The following is a 23828-nucleotide window of genomic DNA, read 5'->3' on the forward strand; positions in this document are numbered from 1 at the left end:
ATGCAAACTTGTAGTAAAGATGAAGGTGTAACTAGCTGTAAAATGGTCCCAAACAGAGCTCCGGTGCGCTCGCATCATTATTCCTTGTGTCTGATTTACATGTTTCGCGGTTGAGCAGCACGCACACGCATGACCATGATTAATCCAGGTTTTCGATTAAATGTATTCTCGACAACTAATCGATCATCGATTAATCATTAACATCCCGAATGGGTTTTTTGAAAAAGTTTTTGGTTAAATGCCTGAAATAAGGTCTGTGGTGAACACAAGCTCAAGATATTTTGACGTTTTATTCTACGACATTAAATACATCAGAAATACGGCATTCATGTGTCTTGATAAAGATGAACAAGTGAGATAAGTGGGAGGCTGTCAGGGACATTAAACGTCATCATGCCATACAAGTAAACTCATTCAATTCCAATTTATTTATAAAGCACATAATAATACAACAATGTTGACCACAGTGCTGTACAAACAATAAGACAACAAACGCAAATTTGATTGTCTAAAATATTGTGGTAAACTGTTCCAACTCATTTACTCACTAGTCCACTTTTACAGCCTTGTTAAGTTTATAATCTTGTTCTTGCAAACTAACTTTAGTTGTTGGAAACTCAAAGGTGGTGACGTTTAAATCACGTGATAGCAGTGTAGTTTGTTTATAACCTAACTTTAACGCTTCAAAACTTTCAAAGTAAAAATTAATCTTGAATTTAAAAAAGTCTAGGAATTTTGTCGGTCACAGAGTTTATTTTCAGCAATAATTCAAAAGAAAACCTATGGGAACCAAAGTGATGCTACAGTAACTTCTGGGTTGGCCTACAAAAATAAGTCATCACTGCAGAACTCTACTGTTATAGGTTTTTAAAATCTAGCTAGCACTAAAAAAGGGGCTGGCCTGGACTAAGACGAAGGTCAGAAAGAAAACCCTTTTATTTTTCCTCAAACTGACCCTCTATTCACAATCTCTGCCTCATCTCGACTTTCTCTGGCATTCACTAACGCTGCACAGATGGCAAGACCGCCCTGTAAGAGCTGACATCAGGGCAGACGCCGCTGAATGACACATGTAAACATGCACTCACACAAACAGCGGTCGGGTGAGGCTTTATAAATGGGCAGAGGAGAGGTGTTCTCTGACAGACGTGTGTAAATAAAGAATCCCTCCCTCTCTTTGCATACTAAACTATGGCATGCATACAGAGTACCGCACACCGGTCCTCAGGAGAGCATCGCACCACATTGAAAATTCAGATATTTACACAAACCTGCAGTTTAAACACACAAAGTTGGGCGAGTCGTTTCGCCTCACTCGACACATTACCAAGGGACAGAATTCAAATAAATACTGCGTCCCGACTGCTAACTAATGCCTCCACAGACATACACACACAAATACACGCTCACTCGTAGTGCCTGGCGGAGCTGTGTATCAACGGTTTGTGGATGACAGCTTAATGATGGGAAAATATTTTTACAGGATCACGTTTCGGAGGGCAGCGTTTTACAGGCGCAGCCTCCCGAGACTCGTTTTATCTCTCTATCTCTCCTGGCGTTTATTGGCGGGTGGATGAAGCGCTGCGGTCTCACAGATTTAACACTCACCTTCCTTAAGTGCTTTTCACTCCAGACATCTTTGATCCGGCTTAGTAGACGCACGCCCAAAAATAAAGCTTGTATGGAAATGAGCCCCACATTTGTGCCATGTTGTAACCTACGACAACAACTGCAAGAGTTTACGATCTGACAGGAATTTGGCAGTAAAAACATAGCAAATGTTGAATATTGTTTATACACAAATGTTTTAAACCTAACAAGCTAATACAATACAAAACCACCAAAATTGTCTTACTGACACCAAAACGGAAAATTATGGAAGCTTGTTTTTGCCAGTTATAAAGTCATAATTGCGTGATATAAAGTCAGAATTGCGAGATATAAAGTCAGAATTGCGAAATATAAAGTCCGAATTGCATGATATAAAGTCCGAATTGCAAGATATAAAGTCGGAATTGCGTGATATAAAGTCGGAATTGCGAGATATAAAGTCAGAATTGTGAGATATAAAGTCAGAATTGCGAGATATAAAGTCAGAATTGCGAGATATAAAGTCAGAATTGCGAGATATAAAGTCAGAATTGCGAGAAAAAGTCAGAATTGTGAGATATAAAGTCAGAATTGCGAGAAAAAGTCAGAATTGCGAGAAAAAGTCAGAATTGCGAGATATAAAGTCAGAATTGCGAGATATAAAGTCAGAATTGCGAAATATAAAGTCCGAATTGCATGATATAAAGTCCGAATTGCAAGATATAAAGTCGGAATTGCGTGATATAAAGTCGGAATTGCGAGATATAAAGTCAGAATTGTGAGATATAAAGTCAGAATTGCGAGATATAAAGTCAGAATTGCGAGATATAAAGTCAAATTGCGAGATATAAAGTCAGAATTGCGAGAAAAAGTCAGAATTGTGAGATATAAAGTCAGAATTGCGAGAAAAAGTCAGAATTGCGAGAAAAAGTCAGAATTGCGAGATATAAAGTCAGAATTGCGAGATATAAAGTCAGAATCGCGAGATATAAAGTCAGAATCGCGAGATATAAAGTCAGAATTGTGTGATATAAAGTCAGAATTGCGAGATATAAAGTAGTCACAATTACCTTTTTAATTTTTGATGAAACAAGCTTCCATAGAAAACACATCAGAAGGCGATGAAAACAGTAATATGTTTTGTTTTATGCACAACACAAGAATCCCATGTTTCATTTCAATACTCCTACAGGAAAAAACCTCTTTGTCTGCTCTTTGTTCCATGCTCTATATATCAAAGCATGCTATATGTTATAAGGACTGCAGGCCCTGTCACCTCAGACAAAGTGGCTGAATCCAAGGCTCTGAAAATAAACCAAGGGCGAGTTAATGGCAAGGCAAACACAGTGCGCTGGCAGCTGGGCCGCTCTGGCTATTTTCACCCTGACATCAGATCTAAACTCTCATTTTCCAGCCCTGTGACCTTCACACCTCCTTCACCGAACCCCCTTCCCCCGCCATCTATCGTTTCTCTCTTTCACTGCCGAGACTAAATCGTCTGACCCGACCTCTCAACTCTGACCCTGTAGGTCTGTCGTCATGTCAGCGCTCCTGATGGGGGGGGGAGCAGGGGTAAGTGCGCTGAACCTGGGCCTCAATGTAAACACATAAAACACGTCGCCTCTATTACCACACTGTGTCAACATGCTAAACGAATGGACATCATAGATGTGGGTTATTTATTATTTAGGGATGCACAATGTATATGTGATTAGGCTTGTCGCAGTTATCTGAAAAAACACAACCATTGTGCACTTTAAATTTCTTATTGCCATTCAAATAAGTCAATTTAAGCAAATGCAATGTGCATTTTAATGCCTTTCCAGTGCAGTAGTGCATTATGTGAACACTCATCCATCTCATCGACCCACAAACCACACAAAGAGCAGCTACTGCTGAATTTATGCCACACTCCAGCCAAAGCATAAACAAGGCTTATTGTGCGCTAAAAAATATATAAAATAATATTCAGGTTGGCTGGGGTCTTAAAAAAACAGTCAAAGTGAACTAAGACCTAAAAGACAAATATATTAAGCACTTGTAAATATTTTAGTAACTAAAATAACATTATTCATGTCATTCTACCCTTGTGCAATATTTGTTTACAAAACCTTAAGGGAAATCAAACATCCATTCAATATGAACTTCTTAAGACTTATTAAAGTCCCCCTGTAGTCAATCATTTTATCCCTTAAAATTCATCTTTGATCACCAAAATTACACATTTAAATGTTTTTAAATTCTTCATGCCTTAAAATAGATTGAATGTAACTACAGCCTTAATTTAGTATACGCAGATGTTTGAATATGCAAATGAGCCCCACCTCCACTCACTTACACCAGCTCAGAGACCCACTCGGTCAACTTTTACTCAAGTTACTGTAGTAAACACTGCACAATGGTACCGCTCTTTACAACATCGGACACATGACGGTAATTATTATGATTAGCCTTTTGCTTGACTATGATATCAAAAAGCTAACAATGTGTTGCTAATGTTACACAAACCATGTTCCCGTACACCGTCTCAATCTGCCTTCGAAAAATCAGCATCCTTAAGGCCTGTAACACACCGGGATGAATATCGTGCGCGCTTATCGCCAGTGTTTTTCTTGACGTTTTTCGTCGCGTATTGAGTGTTCACACCCAAGCGATTTTCACTGACAATGCGCCGAGTGCAAATTCAGTAGATGACGCTCCCAGTACAGAAGGTGGTGCTGCGCCACTTTGCGCTTCTGAAACTCGCTTGTCACGCAGAAGAAGAAGAGAGACAGTATTTACGTGCTTGCAAAAAACATTCACACATTTTTTGATAACTGGCAAGCAGCATTAGCAGCTCATCTTCTTCTTCGTCGTATCAATGTGTGCTCGGCAAGACCGTTTTGTGCTCGAGCGCCACCAAGTCGTGTTTTACTTGAACTTCAGCAAACGAACCCAAGGCGGTTTTTTTAAATGCCGCTTTTACACCTGCCGTTTTTGCACATCGGTGTGCACACTCACATTGGCGCCCTTTGTTTAGTCACGAGATGTTAAACGTCGGCAATAAACACACGCGAAAATCCTCCCGGTGTGAACAGGCCTTAAGAAACACTTTAAACAACTTAGACTGTCAGTGGAGAAAGGCATATAGTTCATCATAATTACATCATATACATAATTCACCCGCTATATTGCTAAATATACCCGATTTTTCATATCAACAGAAAAATATACCGGGATAACCTGGATTCTCTTGAGAGAATTGTTAAAATGATATGAATGAAAGTAATATGCAATGAAAGTGATATGCAAAAACACGTTGACGTGATTGGTTACAAGGTAGTTTGTGTCTAGTGCTGGGCGGCATGACCAAAAATTTATATCACAGTATTTTTCTAAATTATACCGGTTTTGCTGTATATGACGGTATTTTTTCCCCCATGCATGACCGGGTGTTAACCACATTTTCTACTGATTGAGAGGAAATCCTGCAGTACATTGACTAAGAATGCATTATTTTACTGTCATGATGAGTGAATATTGTAGAAAAATTCCACACTAGAATTAAGAGGTTTGCAAAGCCCCACAAAATGATGCTGTGCGAAGACAACAACCAATAAAACACAGACCGGCAACACACTCATTACAGACACATGAATGATAAAATATGACCAAGGAGAGAAAAAAACAGAGTTGAGGGCACCTTATGCATTTTAAAAATCTAACCCTATATAGCAACAAACTCTTAAAGGAACACTCCACTTTTTTTTAAAAAATAGGCTCATTTTACAAGTCCCCTAGAGTTAAATAGTTGAGTTTTACCATTTTTGAATCCATTCAGCCGATCTTTGTATCTGGTGGTAGCACTTTTAGCATAGCTTAGCATACATCATTGATTCTAATCAGTCCATTAGCATCTCATTCAAAAAATGACCAAAGACACTTTCAATATTTTTCCTATTTAAAACTTGACCAAAATACAGTAGAAGCAGTAATATTATTACAATTTTAAATAACTGTTTTATATTTTAAAATTTAATTTATTCCTGTGATCAAAGCTTCTTCAACGTCGATTCAAAGCTTAGATTCAAAGACGCCTTCAACGTCACATGATCCTTCAGAAATCATTCTAATATGCTGATTTGCTGTTTAAGAAACATTTCCTATTATGATCAATGTTGAAAACAGTTGTGATGCTTCATATTTCTGTGAAGACTGTGATACTGTTTTTTTTTTTTTTCAAGATTTGATGAATAGAAAGTTCAAAAGAACAGCATTTATTTCAAATAGAAACATTATATATGTCTTTACTGTCACTTCTAATCTGATTTAATGCATTCTTTCTAGAAATGGTCTTTCAAGAAAGAAACTCCCTAAATAGTAGTGTACATTGAAATGAAACATTTTGTACACAGTCACTAGAATCATTTAAAAACCGATCGGCTAGAGAATACAGTAGTGCATCGCCACAAAGATCAACACAGACAGAGAGTTTGCTAGATGAGTGAGTATTTTTTTTTTTACTAATTGAAACAAGACCCTCGTGCTGGCTTCAAATGATGTCAAAACTTACACCGTACAGAAGGGAGAGAGAAAAGAGAAGAAACAAACCCCATTTCAAACAAACTTTTCCCTCATACGCCTCTCTCCTGGTGGTCTCAGTTGAACCAAATCAAAAAGCAACTTCTGTCAGGTTGGCAGCCAACGGTGGACATGGAGAAGGGTGAAAATCAGGCGATGAGGGAGGGCGCTGGACTCGTAAGCGTTATTGAAGAAGTGAGAGGTGAAAAAAGGCGCTCGAAGTGGTTTGGTGCTGCAGGACACGACTTTGCTTTTGAATAGAGTTCATTAACATTTTAAAGACACGGTAGCCGTGTTTCCATTACAGATTTCCACAAAACGTTTGCGATATTTCCGATAAAAAACTATTGCAAAATGACAGCGTTTCCATTAACCGATGTTATGCAACTAAAACTTATTTTTTTCCTCTCTCGATAAGTCATTCTAAAATGATACCACATATGTTGGTAGGTTTATGTATATCCCATCCACCATACCTGCCATTATTTTTAAACGATGTAGACGTAGGCGTGTTATTCAAGCATTAATGGCAAGGAAAGCACCTTTTACTTGAGCGTATGAGGTGTGTTTCTCCTGCTTCAAAGTCTTCATGATAATTTGTGGCATTTACTTGTTGTTTAGAATCCAGTATTCCTGTAATTCTCTTGTCTTTTATGAGATTATTAAAGAACTCTCTCTCGTCTTATGTCCAAACCTACCGTCATCTGTAAAGAATGATTGACTTTTACGTACGCCAGGTGACCTGTAAATACAAAAAAAATTTCCATTGCAGTTTTGCGGAAATTTTCTTTTTTTAATTGCCTGAAAAACCACCTCATGCGAGTGGTGTAAAAACGTTTTTCCGATATATGGAAGTTTTTGCGAAATTGACAGGTTTCCAATGGGCGTATTTTCGATTTGCAATTTCAATTTGCGCAATTTTAAGAGTTATGGAAACGCGGCTATTGAACCAAATTAGTAGACTGGGTAAACCCAGCCTGATCTGCAGCTCAGGCTGGAAACCTGTACAATCATTTATCCTGCTTCTGTCACACTTTTGCAGGAACCAATCACAGACTGGCTTATCCACCTGGCGCGCATATTGGCGGGTTTAACATGGATAGAAAAACGATGGATCGATGCCCGTTGATCACGGCTCTTGTGGTCTGATTGGTTGAAGGACTATCCAATTGACCTATCGGTAAGCCCCTCCCATCGAACGAACAGAGTCATTTGAACTATGCTTGTTTATCACGCCTCTTGTGCAGTAGAAAATACCTAGCAGACTCCCCAGACCAATGTTCAATCTTAAATGGAGCTTGGTCTGGTGATAGCCAGACAACCAAAATAGTGCAATTTTACAGGAATTCTTCACCTAAAAATGAACAATTACAACTTAGCCTTGTATTCTTCCAAACTTGTGTGCCTCTGCTTTTTGGATCTGTTTAATAATCTATATGGGTTTTGGGGTGAACTGCCCAAGCCAAGCGCACAATAAAAGGAGCTAGTACATTGGCGGTTTACTATGGCTTACCTACCACAGATCAAGTATTTTGACATTTCAGTCCTACACTTACAAGATCACACTTGCAGACGCCTGTGGAAATGATTTCGGACGGGCAGTGAGACCCTGACGCTGGAATCTCTCTGTCTTTTCCCTGTCCTAACATGCACCACAATCACAAATCCAATCTCAACAGCACGTAACGAAAGTGTGGGCCACATTTGAACGGCTAACTGACAGTTCCACAGCGCCGTGGCTTATTAATGAAAGAAAAACAAGTGAAAGAGATTACGCTGCAGAACAGAGCACGCTTCAAAGGCGCTTTGAAGAGGAGAAAAAAGGAGAAAGGACAGAGCATGCCAAACTAAATGTGTGGTAATTGTTTATCTTTCTCTCAGACCACTCTCTTTCATTTCAAGCCCTCATTTCCTATCGTTTCATTTAGCGCTTCATGCTGGCGTGATGGTGTGGTTTATGGGACGGGCACAGAGACGGTAAAGAAAGGAGCAAGAGTTTGAAGAGAGTTTACATGCATGATGAAAGCTGAAATGGGTTAGGTTCAGCGAGCATACAGAAAAAAGCCTTCTGCTGAAGAAATAGTGGACCACATATTTGTGCCTCATAGGAGCATTTGATGAAAAATGCTGTAAGCTTTTAGATTTTTTCCACTGTAGTTTGGTTGAGTTTAATCAATTAATGGCTTGACAAAAATACACACAAACAAGTGTGACCATGTGTGTACAAGCAAAGCAAACACGTACAACTAACTCCACTAGAGGTGACGAGAGCGCAAGAGCAGAAGCACTTGTTCCCACCTGCCTCGGCATTCCTGAGGATTTATACAAGAGCAGAGCGAGCTAGATACAGAAACACGTACAGCAAACAGGATGAGGACTATATTATAGAGATGTAGTGATTAGATGAGAAGGGTCTTTTGTGCTGCGATGCAATGACTCCAAACACCACATGCACAATCTCCAGGGTTCCCACTCCTTTTGATCACTCAATTTCCATGACTTCTAGGTAGACTAAAATAAAGGTGGAACGAACAATGGTTGTATTCACAAGAGCATTTTCTAGCCAATGAAATATTTTAGCGTTGAGAATAAATCTGATCTGATTTAATTCACATGAATTTTCAAGAACTGGAAATCACAACTTTTTCACAACTGTGGGAACCCTGATTCTCAAAAGCAATGCTTCCCTTTTCAATGGAAAAACAAAACAAGTCTGTTGTAAAAGTCTAGCATGCTGGAAAGGAAAAAGCACAAAAATGTTCCAAAGACCTGACACCACTACAAATATACACTACTGTTCAAAAGTTTGTGTTTTTGAAAGAAATCTCTTACACCGTGTCCTAACTACACACGACGGGATATAATTTCAGCGACAAGCAATTTGTCGGTCCACACCTGACGCGATACGACTACGAGATGCGACACATCAATCAAAAGCCACAGCCAATCAGAACAGTGTATGGGCAGGCTCTCGCGACAAGTGCACCGCACCAGAGATTAATCTTGACGGCACTCGCAAGGAAATTGACATAATCAAATTCACTAATATTACACCATTTAAACATTACTAAAATACATACCGAGTTACTAAAACAATCTTTGTCATAGAATATACTTGTTTGTTCACAGTTTGAACGTTGTTCTTTCCATATTTCAAGATCTGAGGTGAATTATCCATTGTTGCTTTTAGTACAACTACGTTACAAAGCTGGGAGCACTAAATGATATGCAAAGCCACATTACACGCTTTTTACATGAAATAAAGCACATAAACACTACCTGAGATTATCATTGCCATGTTTTGTGTTGTTGTTCCAGACGTGACGTCGCAGAAATAGAAACATGGAAAAGATACCTTTTATCGTGTATTGTGTGTCATGGCGTTGCGTGTAGTTAGGACACGGTGTTATGCTCACCTGCTGCATTTATTGGATCAAAATTACAGGAAAAACAGCAATATTGTGAAATAATATTACAATTTAAAATAACTGTTTTCTATTTGAATATGTCTTAAAATGCAATTTATTCCTGTGATGCAAAGCTGAATTTTCAATATCATTACTCCAGTCTTCAGTGTCACATGATCCTTCAGAAATCATTCTAATATGCTGATGTGCTGCTTAAGAAACATTTCTTATTATTATCAATAGCTGTGGTGCTTAATATTTTTTTTGCAAAAACAGTGATGCATTTTTTTCTCCTGGATCCGGTAACAAATACACCCCAAACCATTTTCATTTTCTCTGGTCCAAAACATCAATGCCCTTTTTCAGCTCTATGACTTTGCCCTGCATGATTTCTGTTTGTTATTTAATGGAAACAAAATGAATGGACTTTACTTGAAGTCGTCAACGGAATAAACCTTAATATTAACAATAACAATACAGTTAACCTAGCTTTACCATCATTCCACAGAGATCTTTAATGTCATTGAAACTTGCTAAAACTCAAAGGAAAACTAGAACATACACTTGGGAACATTCTTGGTCCTAAAATACAAAGAAAACAATAAATAAAATGTTAGGCAACATCACAAAGCCCCACGCAAAGCAGGGGAAAAGGGAGGCAAGGACAAAAGGCAATAAATATTGAAAACAAAATGTTTCTAAGAATCAAAGCTAAATATAACACTGGAAAACATGAACAGATGTTGTCTATTCTGGCTTAGCATGCTACAAATAGAGCTACAGAGAGTTTACAATGCATGCATCAGGATAATGTATGATAATTATCTCATTAAATGTTCTGTCAGCTCTTGGCCCAATCCGATTCAGTACATTTATCCCAGTTGAAAGGTTAAAGTCAACCAAAGAAGTGTAGGAGAGCATAAGCGCAATGCCTCTTGACTACACTAGAGGGACTTTTACTGAAGTGCATACATACCGGCCAAACATAGGGTCTAGGGCAGGGTTCCTCAAATCTGGCCCACGAGATCCACTTTACTGCAGAGTTTAGCTTTAACCCTAACCAAACACACCTGAACATGCTAATCAATGTCTTCAGGTTCATTAGAAAATCACAGGTAGGTGAGTTTGATCAGGGTTGGAGCTAAACTCTGCAGTGCATTGGCCCTCCAGGGCAAGATTTGAAGAACCCTGGTCTAGGGTCTTTCAAATCATGCAAAATCGAATTAAATGAAATATTTAAGTTATAAGACACATTAAACTCACAGTTTATATTAGAAATTCGTATGCACGCTTAATGGTGGCACATTTGCATCAAGGTTGGCCTGAGCACAGTGAAAGCATTATCCGTTTCACCCACTGAAACCCCTCAGGTTTCCTACATTGACTTTGCGGCAAGCGGCTCTTAAGACTAGTGAAAAGCCTCTCCAGATGACCGGCAGCCCGCACACAAACATACAAAGACGACCCCAATACAGTTCTCAGACGCTTGTTTCCTTTGGCCTGGATGTGGAATTCACAGGAAGCTTTGAGAAACACCTGGTGGATATAGAGGGAGGCAGGTGTAGGGAGGGTGGAGGGTGGAAGCTTCTCTCGCCAGAACCCCACAGACCTGCTCATTCCACCCCATTAGACACATTCAGAAGCCTGTAAGCTCGGGCACAGTCCAGGGCCAAACAGCCATCAGAGGCTCAGACACAGAATGGACCCGGCAGGGCCAGGAAGTCACGTCTCGAACTGGACGGCGGTCTGGCTTGACTGCAGTAAGAGAAATAGAGCTGGCTGGCACTGGGTACAGCTTCCCGAAAGGACTCCAAACTCTGCCTTTGTGACCAGTGAAGTTTAAACGGAGGCCAGTTAAAGTTCTTGGCATTGAGTTTGGTTGTTTTTGTTTACAGTCTGCTCCAGTCCTTCCAAAACAACTAAATCATATATTCAGCATAATAAAATTAAGTATTCTTACCATAACCGAACATGAAAAGAACATTATTGTTCAAAAGTTAGGGGTCAGTAAGATGTTATAGCAATACGTGCAAAATTAATAGCAAGGATGCATTAAATCAAAAGACAGTAAATACATGTTACAAAAGAACTACCTTTTCATCAAATAATACAGAATATATATATATATATATATATAAAATATATCTTACAAAATGTAAATGACATTCGGGGCCAGTTGTTTGATCTGAAGTTTAAAAGTTTAATCTGGATCAGAATTATCTGGATTTTGAAATCCCAATTTTTGCCATCCTGGATCAGGTAATCCAGGTTTTTCAACGCAAAATTGGATTGGATCACCCTGATCCAGATACACCCTTTTTCAGATATTAAAATCTGGATTACTAGTGCTCTACGGAGCCCCTAAAGGGACATGGTGATGGAAAAAATATGAGACGTGGAAAAAAAAAAAATACTTCAATGCTTTTGCGTTCTCTCAGATAAGTTTTGCGTAGCGTTCACCCGAAAGAACTTTTGACTGGGTCATCTCTTATGATTGTGCCAATGTAGTTTACAAACAGTGATAAAAACACTTTAAATTAAATATATTTTTTGTTTTATATTTACATCTGTTTGGGAATTATTTTAGGGCACCAAAATCGATTTTTTTACTTTAACTGTAAGCTACCGAAAGGCTTAATATGTAGCCTTATGTCTACTTCTAATGTATTACTTTAACAGTTAACTAATCAAGATCAAAATAACAAGTGTGTGTGTTTTAAATGTGTGTGTAGATTACATGATAATTTGTTGTATTTTTGGACCAGTTTTTAAAAAAAAATTTATTGTTCTTGAAATCCACGCTTCTGCTGGGATCAGTATAATCCTGATTTTTTTTGGATCAAGGGTATCCCAAATCTTACTAAAAAGTTTTGAACAACACAGATTGATGATTTGATCCAGATTTTGTGATCTAATCTGATTTCAGAATTCTTTTTTCAATATTTGAGCCAATCAGACAGCCGAAATCCGATCAGATTACGTTTGAACAACTGGCCCTTGATGTCCACTTTCTTGGTGAAATATACATTTAATAATCTCAGTACTAATGAGGAAATAGAGTTATGAATTTATTACATTATGAATTGCGACACGACACCTTTTGGAACACACTGGCACGTGAAATCAAGGCTCTGTAGAAATACGTACATGCATAGAGTACGTTTCATGCCTAATGCTCATTAAACAAATGCATGTCACTGTATCACTTATCCAACTATTTTACACATCAACGTTCAAAACACAAGCATCGACTCCAGTGCATGTGTAAACGCTGCAGTGCGAGATCTGAATCAGCACACAGTTGGCGTGCTTTCCCAGTAGACACAGTGAGGGGAACACGGTGTTCCCTGCCTGAAAAGAAAGGGAGCTGCTCTAATGGGATGGATTTGAGCTCTAAGCAGGGCAGAGCATGAGAGCTCAGGGGCTTTGACGAAACGCAGCGGGTGCTGTGCTCTTAGCAGAGGTGCTGGGGGTCATTCTGAAACAACACACTGAGATGAATTTCAAGACGACATTCCAGGACAGCCACAATAATACCATATGTCTTTGTGTTAAAGGAATACGGAACATTCTGGCATCTTTTACTCACCCTCATGTCTTTCCAAATCCTTCCGCAAAATACAAAGAGAACTTTTTTCCATGCACTTTTGCAATAACAATTAATGGTGGTGAGCTTCAAAAAGGACGCAAAAGCACCATAAAAGCATCTTGAAAGCAGTTTATACAACTCTTCTGAAGTCATACAACCACTCTGTGTGAGAAATAGACTAAACATTTAAGACATTATTCACTGAAAACACATGAGAGTTTGGCTCATGTGACAAATCACTCTTTTGAATCTTATAAATGATCAGTTCATTGTTTATTCAATGATTAATTTACGAATCGGATTGATTTGTTAGTCAAGTTTAACTCAATGATCCATTTATTAGCTTTGTTTATATTCAATCAAATAATCCGTTTATAATCGGATATATGGCTCAATCAGACTAAAAAAAGCCTGTTTAAAAAAAATTAACAGAATAAAGTTTCGATCAGATTAAAAGGGGAGTGGTGTAGACCTGAAATAATTGAATCAACAGGGAAAAAAACAAGTAAACAAACGCTTGAATAAGACTATTTTCACATTCAGATTCAAAAATCCAAGTTTTGTTTGGAATACACGCAATGCACATGTATACCACTATGTGAATCAGATTGCAATGTTTAGAGTTCATTTAAACAGACTGGATTCATTCTTTTTGACAAAAATCGAGGATGATTATCTGTATTTTTGGTCTTCACCTTGGTTTTTCACACAAAGCTATCGTATGAGTTCAGATGATACTTTTTCATGATGCGTCTGTGTCCTTTATGAAGCTCGAAAGCTTCAGTGCTCCTTGGAAAAGTGCAATAAGCTCCGCCTTCAGAAAGAAAGAAAGCCATTTGGATTTGGAACGACATGAGTTTTCATTTTTATGTGAACTCTTTATTAAGCGATTTGAAAAGTGGGTTCTGGATGTAGGTGAGAAACAGACAACCTTCTAACCCCAGACTAATCTCTCAGAGCACAATGGCAGGAGGTGAATGAGAGGGGTGAGTGGCACTCATCCTCTGATGTGAGAGCTGTGCTGGGAGAGAGCGAGAGCTGGGCTCCAACCGAGCTCTATTCACTATTCCACACGCACAGCACTGCAGAAACCGGCTCCACGGAGAGAGTTCAACAAAGACACAAACAGAGAGAGAGAAAGACAGATGCACAAACAACTTCCAGGACTACAGATACAGCCTGAGGTTGAAAGTTTGAGTAGACTAATACTGCAGTGCAGAGAAACAGTGAATTAAGACACACAGAGGCTTTGCTCTCATTGCCGCATTGCAGAGATGCTCAAAGGTTTGAGATGGGGAAATTATGTCATAGTTTCTAATATAGTAAAATTGCTGATAGATGTAAAGATATGTTCTGTAGCTATGAAAACAAAACAATCTCAAATAATGAGCTGTGATAAATAATAATGGGTCATTCTACAAAATAGGTGCCATTTATAAATAAATTCCCACTTAGTCACACTTCTCTAATTCTCACTATTAACTAACTATAACTACGACTTGCCTCAATAAACTCCTAATTACTGTTTATTAATAGTTAGTAAGGTAGTTGTTAAATTTAGGTATTGTGAAGGATTATGGGATGTAGAAAATGGTCATGCAGAATAAGGCATAACTATGTGCTTTATAAGTGCTAATAAACAGCCAATATCCTAGTAATTTGCAGGCTAATAAACAACTAGTTAATAGTGAGAATTGGACCCCAAACTAAATTGTTACCAAATTAACAATTACATATGAAAGGTCATAATGAAATGATTAGCCTTTCTAAAAGTGAACTCTTCATGGACAGTCTTTTTCCACCATGTCATGTATTAAAGTCCCTGTAAAGGCAATTCTCAGATTTGTTTCTAAACACAGTATATATGTTAGAAATGTATTTCTAAAACATGTTACAAAGACTGTGAACTGTGTAGTACTGAACCGTTAAACAGTTTTTCACCATTTCTGTGTTCAGGATTTTTTTCCTTCCCTAACACTATCAGAACTAGAGCACATTTGCATCAGTTTGCCCGCTCAAACGCGAGTTACTGTCAGTACAGTCAGTTACTACAACCTACAGTTTGCTAGCTAGTTATGCCTTATGGGGGGCAGTCATTGCCTAATGGTTAAGAGAGTCGGACTTGTAACCCGAAGGTTGCGGGTTTTGAGTCTCAGGTCTGGCAGGAATTGTCGGTGGGGGGAGTGAATAACCAGCGCTCTCTTCCACCCTCAATACTATAATGGAGGAGACCCTTGAGCAAGGCACCGAACCCCCAAATGCTCCCCGGGCGCCACAGCAATATGGCTGCCCACTGCTCTGGGTGTGTGTTCACGGTTTATGTGCACTGGGCTGGGTTAAATGCAGACCACAAATTCCAAGTATGGGTCACCATACTTGGCCACACGTCACTTCACTCGCTCACAATGCCTTCGTCACATAAATGCATATTACCTGGTTGCGATAACTTACAAAACAGCTTACAAAACAAAAATGATGGTATCAAGAAGATGTGGATTCATTTTGTGAAGAGCTACCTTGATGGAGAGCTGAGGGTCACCACCAACACCTGCCTCTACACCGGATAGTTTTACAAACTTTCATCGGAGAAAACAGGGATTCACTGATAATCGGCTGCAGAATGGGGCCGAACCGACTATCTCCCACCCCGGCCTTCATCCTCACCGTCCCGCCGGCATCTGGTGCCATTGTGAGCTGTATGTGAGTGTTGTCTTGTGTGCTTATGGCAGCTTTCCCGCAAGTGGGTGTGGTTTCATCACCGAGCAGAGAATGCGGCTCATTTTTTCAAGATTTTGATAAGCTATTTTATTTACTTGGCGGTTTTATCATTCAAATTTAGCTGGGTAGTTAACACATTATTCTGTGGTGTGACAAACGCAGAACTCATTTAATTTTGGCTTTACAGGGACTTTAACTTTTTCATAATGAGGATTGAGGCTGTGAAGCTCCATAAAAGTGAACAATATGACTTGCTTGCAATATTCTGAACACATAGAATAGCTTTGTGCAAGAAAATGGCGCTCTGAAAATGCTGCATCAAGGCGTGTCATGCCAGGTTTGACACCAAACTTAGTGCTTTGTCTCTTGAGGAGCCATATTGGAATTGAACATAAGCAAGAATGAGATTTCAAAGAAATCGGTGAGTAAATGGTGATATAATTATAATTTTTCCTATTCCTCTAAAGGGAGGAATGTTTAAATAAAGACGAGGGTTCTACCTCTCCGATAACACTATCAAGGTGACACCGTGAACTACAGTAGCTCTGACCTCTTACTCAACTGCTAATAGCTTCTACAGCTGCATACTGTATGTTCCCTCTTCCACGCCTTCAGCTCTGCGCCAGTCCGTCACTTTTATTTACATTCTTTTCTTTTCTCAAAATCTCCGCCCATCGTATATGAATCAGCTGTTCAGTTGCCCAGCATCTCCCTCGTCTCAGTCGAACGACGGCCAACACGCTTTACGCTCAGCCACACCTGTGCAAGCACTTACACTGAGTTCCCGCTGGACCGATTTACCGTCCCCCTCCGTAGTCCTGCGGCCCAGCTCGAACACAGCTCCAAGTCCCTTGTTCGCAAAAGATGCTGAAAACCAACAACGAGCCAAGTGCGAGGCTGCGGAACAAGTCACAGGAACAGCTAACGGTGTCAGAAACTCAATAAGCTACACAACAGAGCCAAATTTGGAAGCATACCTCAACATTTTCCATGGCCTGTTTGCACCAAGAGGCTTAAGGGCTGAAAAGCAGGCATGCGATTGTGATATTGAGATTGCGCTGATGAATTCTGCAGGTCAGTCTGACGCTGGGTTCACTGCATGTCAAATATATTAGCTTTCCACAATTCAGAGTACTTTCAAAATAGTCCCAAGTGTTCCAGCTAAATTTAAGAACATTTTGTGTTGTCATATGACTTGAGGTTGGCAATGCTAATATTGTGTAATTGGGGGAAAAAATGGAATGAGAAAAAATGTAGGCCGCGGCTTGATTTAGTCAAGATATAGTTGGGTGTTGTTAACGAAACTCATGTGGACTAATGATGTGCACAATAAATCATTTTTGATAAACACTGCAAAATTCTGTCAAAATAAGATGTGAAATTTTATTTCATGGTGACTTTAAAAAATGTATGTTACTATAAATAACATATTAAACAACTTTGGAATGGATGGACGGATGGAAACTTTTATCTCCAAAGCAAGTCGAAGAGAAGATGGAAGAAAATGAAGATTTGTTGAAGGTGTGTAACTAGAGTAACATTTTTGGCAAATGTTTAAAGGTTGGCAACAATTGCTACAAGTTAATTGAGTTAAAGGGTAACTAAACCCCTGCTCAGAGCTTAACTCCACCCACTGGCAATTTTTGAAAAATGCTGGAAAAGTGGGCAGAGCCCAGCGGAGACAGAGGGAACGAACCGAGGGCGGAGCTGAGCGGAGGGTGTGCACCTGAAACCCGCAGTGACGGATTGATTGACAGCTGTCTGACTCGCGAGTCGTAAAGATGGAGAATGACTGGAGTGATGCCAGCTTTGCAACAGAGCGCTCATTCTCCTACCTTCACCTGTAGTGGTGGAGGGTGAATTGTCTGTAGACACAGACCCAGAGCCTTATCAATGCAAGCCGCTGGCTCAAACTGCGTTAACTCCCGATGCCGACGATGCTAGTGAAGCAGCAGCACAAGAGAACTGACCTAATCTATGAACAGTCAAATCCTTACACTGAATGCCACTAAAAAATAGATCAGATATCTGATATACATATGATGTATTTTCATTCAAATTAACTGAATCAATAAGCAGCGCAGGACCAATAAGTTCAGACCTAAAAGCCTATTATAAACGGATTTCCTCAAATAAGTTAGACTATATACGCCAGCACGTAACTGTATTGTTGTTCGTTACCGCGGCAACCACTTGCGTGTCAGGGTTTGAAAGCGCGTCTCATGTATGAAAATTATCTGTACACATGACAGGCGGCAATAATATCGCAAGAAAAGCCTGACGTGTACTGACAACTGCATTATTTAACCGCATTTTCTTCATTACAATGTTAAAGCAAGTGTCAAGTCAGTTTCATTCATAATTTTTCTACTTCATGTAACATGACAGTTCATACTGGAGTGAAGGCGTTCTCATCATGTGATTGGGAAAAACATTTCTGAGGGCGTGGTGAACTCGTGCCAGGGGCGCGGATAGTGAGCCGTTGGAAGTACCATCCTACCTCACGATGTACCACAACGTCCAATAGGAAAACTCAACTGCAGTAGCCACCGTTCAACCTTAAGAGGGCAGCACTTTGGCGGTTTTACACATTTTATAGAATTATAACACTTTATACTCAAATGTCAAAACATTTACTAAAATCAATGAACAGCATTAATAAAGCCCCAGTATTACAGATCATTAACTAAAAAAAAGTTGGTCTCAAAAGTACTGAGGGGCTTCAAATACACAACAAATGAGGGGGGAAAAGAAAAGAAAAGAGATAAGGTGTTTTTGATGGCATTTCCTCACTCCTACCCAGTGTTGTTACTGTTAACTAAAATGAAAACCAAAATGAATTACTTCAAAATATTAATAAATACTATAATAGTATACAAATAAAACGGATCTTCCTATATCTACTGTACCATCTCACAGGAAGAGGGGAAGAGATATTTCCTGTGGCGGAGGCAGGTTTCCAAAAGTGTGGCATTGCGTTCAATCCAGGGCGAGTCTTTTGGGAGCAGTAATGAGAGAAACAGATCACAGGAGCAACCGAGCGGAGAGGTGTGATGCTGGCGGATGATAGAGGATTAACCCCTTTAACAGGTGTCTACTTCAGCAACACAACAGAAAGCCACCCTGTCGATTATACAACCCCTGTGGCCTGCCTGTCTTAATAGTGTGTTTGAGACTACACACGCCACGCATATAAAATATTTAAGAAAGTGTACACTTGCACTCACTAGAATGACTTGTTTTTGATGCATCTTGCTTTAACATTCAGCAAAGTGCAGTTTAGGAGAAAACGTTTTTGAAAGTGAGAAACAAAGTAGCATAACTTATCTTAAAGGGATAGTTCACCCAAAAATTAAAATTAGCCCATAAATTACTCACCATCAAGTCATCCTAGGTGTACACGACATTCTTTTTTCAGACAAATAAAATCTGAGTTATATTACAAAAGTCCAGGCTAATCCAAACATTAGAATAGCAGTAATAGTTGCTCTGTTTTTGAAGTCCATAAAAAGTGCATCTGCCCATCAAATAACTTGCTCCACGCAGCTCTGGGGTGTTAATAAAGGCCTTCTGAAGCGAATCGATGCGTTTGTGTAAGAAAAATATCCATATCTATAACTTTATCAAGTAAACTTTCGGCCGACCGCCTTCCCTGTTCAATTTGTGGTATAAGTGTTGAAAGTTCCCCTGCCGATCGAAAGACTAACGCGACCAGGTCCGCTCGTCGTGACGTCACGTACGCATCTTGAGTTTCACTTTCAACATTTAACACTTTTCCACGGAAGGCGGTCGGCTGAAAGTTTACTTAAATATGGATATTTTCCTTACAGAAACGCATCGATTCGCTTCAGAAGGCCTTTATTAACACCCCGGAGCCGCGTGGAGCAGTTATTTGACGGACAGATGCACTTTTTATGGACTTCAAAAACAGAGCAACTATGAATCAAATTCTAACGCTTGAATTAGCCTGGACTTTTGTAATATAACTCCGATTTTATTCGTCTGAAAGAAGAATGTCATATACACCTAGGATGACTTGGGGTTGAGTAAATTATGGGCTAATTTTCATTTTTGGGTGAACTATCCCTTTAAACTGATCCTTTTGTACCAGAGGATTTATGCAACCAATTTAGGTAGATGCACATGTAGGTGCATTATGCTGGATGGCTAGAGGGTATGCATTGACATCACTTTCCCCCCGGAACACGCCCCCTCAGCTGGACTGGGTGGCAAAAGAGCTGCTGCATGACTGGATTTCATAGGGGAAACTGCAAAAACGCGAGTAAAACAAACAATTTTCTGTTTAAATTAAATGTTTGGACTCAATATAAGTGTTCCTTACAGCTTACCAAAGATCCAGTGATCCATGGATATTGACATGCAGTCAGGAATTGTGTTTCCTGACATTTATATGTGCCTGATTGTGACGCCGGAGAAATACATAAAGCAAATTTGCCTGTGAACACTTTATATAAATACAATATAGGTAAGTCTAAATCCGGATGATCAATGTTATATATATCGTCATACCGTCCAGCCCTGAAACTTTATAGTTTTATACTTTCTAGTTATATTAGTTATAGTTATATTCTAGTTACTATAACGAAATGACGTATAGTTATTTAGTCAGTGTTTATTTAAAAACACCCAATTATGCAGAATATATGATGGTAAACATTCAATCGATGAGATGGCAATACAATATATAACAATAAAATGTATAGGGTATGATTTTACCCCAAAATTCAACATATTGAGACAAAATGATAACTGCAAATCCAGGTTTCGCTGCCTGGAGTCACGTTGTTTCTGTGAACTGCATCGATCCATTTTCTGTAGCTTTCGGCAGTCTGTAAAAATATACCTCAGATTTCTTATCAAATCTACTTATACAGTCAATCTCAAAGCTCTTTCCCGTTTTAGATTCGTTTTGTGTGTTTTTCGTGGCATTCACGCTGAAAACCAATGTTGCCGCTCAGTCTTTTTGCCACTCAGAGGGCGTAACCACAGCAACTCCGGCCGACGGTGACGTCACGCGCATATCCTCTATACTGCCACCTGTCTATGTGGATGCAGCACAACAATGCAATTCTTTCATTGCAAAACATGTACGACATCAGTACATCAGGGTTTGGTTATTCCAGGAAGGTTAGATGATATTGACCAGGGCAAACAGAAGATGAACAGAAATGAAGATTGACATCAGAGCAGAAACGTACCTTATAGCGCATCTTGGGACACGAATAGACGTAGAAACCCAGATAGTAGTAGGCAAGTTTGGGTGACTGCTGCTGCAACTGCCTGGTGAAGGCAATCTCCCTGCAGAGAGAACGAGAGCAGAAATCATGTTTTACAGGCATATGGGTCATGATACCAAACAGGTTGATATAAGGAGCATTATGGTCCAAGTCGTGAAACTACATGGTGCTCATTAAAAACAGAATGTAATGCTGATTAAATGCTACAAATATTCACTGTTCAATTATCAATTGTTTTCTTGATAAAATCATGGTAACAGGTTTGACCTTTTTAGATTGGCCGGTAAACAAGACATTCACTTAATCTTGTTTTTTTTAATATTGTTTCTATGTAGTTATAGAAACCGATTTATTTCCATTTATGTAACAGTATGTCCTTTTAGAGTTAGATATTTAGAGATATCTTTTGAACAAATCCACTGACAATTAAACTACTTTATTCAGGGCTTTTTTTAAACAAGATTTCAAATAGGGTTTTTAATAACTGTTAGGAGTCCTTAATTATACTGTTACAATATGTAGCATTAGGATATGATGCTTAAAGCAGCAAAAACATCAACTGATTTGCTGCATACGGGCCAGATTAACTGTTTCCCTCATAAACAGCCTTTCAAATGTGTATCTGGAAGTGCTGAAAAAAAGGAAGGGGAGGAGAAAAACAAAAGGGAGCTGAGAAAATAAAAACAGGAGGAAAAATAGAGGAGATTTATACTTCCTCCTGTGAGCAATCAAGGAGCTCTCGCTCTCTCTCTCTTTCAGTTCTCGCTTTATTCCCGGCACAAACGTGTTTCTCTTTTCCATAAATAAATCCTGCTCTTTCTTCTCTCTTCTTCTGCATTTTGTACACCTCATACTCTTCAAAATTAGGGGGAGAAATCTCTTTTTTTGCGGGAAAAGGAGAGGAAGAGAGAGAAGCCAAATCAAAATAAAAGTAGTGGAAAATGAAAGAGGGAAATAGAGAAGGGGAAAGGAGCGACGACAAACAGCGAGGTGCTGGAAGGTCATGCGGTCGCTGCCAGGTTCCCGGGTTCCCATCCCCTGGTGACAAAGCCTGGCTCTCCATGAATGAGAGACGGATAAGAAGAGGCTGTGGAACCCATTCACAAAAAGATGGAGAATGAAAGAGGGACAGAAAGAAAGGGCAGCCCCCCCCCCCTCCTCGATTTGAACCCCAGTCCCCACCCGCTCGCGCTGGCAGCAGTTTGAAGCCTCCATTATCTCCTCTTCAGCGGACTGACACCCCTACACAAGCCAATTATGCCACAGCGCTCACCACGGACAAGACGTCTGCTTAATATTAATGTCACACACACACACACACACACACACACACATACAGAGCAGGAGATGTGTGGAACATATTTCCTGAATCTACACAACACAACGTCTAACTATTATTGGAGATGTAAACAAAATAGCAGTCAATGAAACAATACAACACATACTTAAAACTTTAACCGTAATGTATCAAAATAAATGTAAATTAATAATTTTTAAAGGATGCTTTAAATATATATCTATATATATCTAATCTATATATATATATATATATATATATCTAATCTCTATATATATATCTATATATATATATATATATCTAATCTATATATATATATATATATATATATATATCTAATCTATATATATATATCTCTATATATATATATATCTCTATATATATATATATATATCTCTCTATATATATCTCTATATATATATATATATATATATATATATATATATATATATATATATATATATATATATATATATATATATATATATATATATATATATATATATATATATATATATATATATATATATATCTATATATCTCTATATATCTCTATATATCTCTATATATCTCTATATATCTATATATATATATATATATATATATATATATATATATAGAGATATATAGAGATATATAGAGATATATAGATATATATAGAGATATATATATATATATATATAAAAAGGAAATAAATACTGATTAAAAGGGTGAATTTGACAAGATGTTGGGGACATATTTCACCCCAAAAAAATTATATATATATTATATATATATTTCCCCCCCATTGATATTAATGGTAATTACAAATACACTCTGATAAAATGTCCAGACTAATAACAGTAATACGAATTTGTGGGGAAATGTCCCAAATAAAATTTAAATGGATGGTGAATCACTATCACATTTTACAGTTTATCAAATATTGTGAGAAATCACATGTCTTAGAAATGCTAGAAATCACATGTATTAGAAATGGAATAAACATCAATCAAAATAACAGCCTGTTGAGTTGAAGTTTTGAGTTTAGAAAGGGAACCAAATCTCATTTTCTTGGCCCTGCTGAAATGGCACTATAGCACAATATATTGATGCAGATTCATTCATGCAACTTAACATTAACAAAATCTAAATAACCTTATTTATGTCAAATATAATTTCTCATTTATACATATTCTGATTTATTAAAATGATTTAGGAGTTAAAAAAATGCCAAGGACAACTTTTCATAAGATTCACACAAAGATTTCGACAGAATTAACAGTGCAAATTAATTTTCAGCACGTTTCAACTCAGAGGAAACACATTTTGTTTATCTTTGCTGGCCATTCTTCATTATTTATAGTGTCCAGCGCAGCATGGAGACACATTACTGAACAGTGTCACATCCTGCACTCAGACAGTCTCAC

The 23828-nt window shown here is 38.5% G+C and overlaps 1 protein-coding gene across 7 annotated transcripts in view; it reads right to left on the reverse strand.

Annotated features, from left to right (window-relative positions):
- Positions 1–23828, reverse strand: part of ate1 (arginyltransferase 1) — a 121750-nt gene that overhangs the window by 35174 nt on the left and 62748 nt on the right. For all 7 annotated transcript variants that reach the window (XM_079842175.1, XM_079842173.1, XM_079842178.1 and 4 more), the window contains one exon: positions 21084–21183. In XM_079842175.1, coding sequence (XP_079698301.1) covers positions 21084–21183 — 100 coding nt within the window. The remainder of the gene's footprint in view (positions 1–21083; positions 21184–23828) is intronic.

The sequence above is a fragment of the Gobio gobio genome (genome assembly GCF_949357685.1).
Source record: "Gobio gobio genome assembly, chromosome: 18".
Taxonomy (NCBI): Eukaryota; Metazoa; Chordata; class Actinopteri; order Cypriniformes; family Gobionidae; genus Gobio; species Gobio gobio.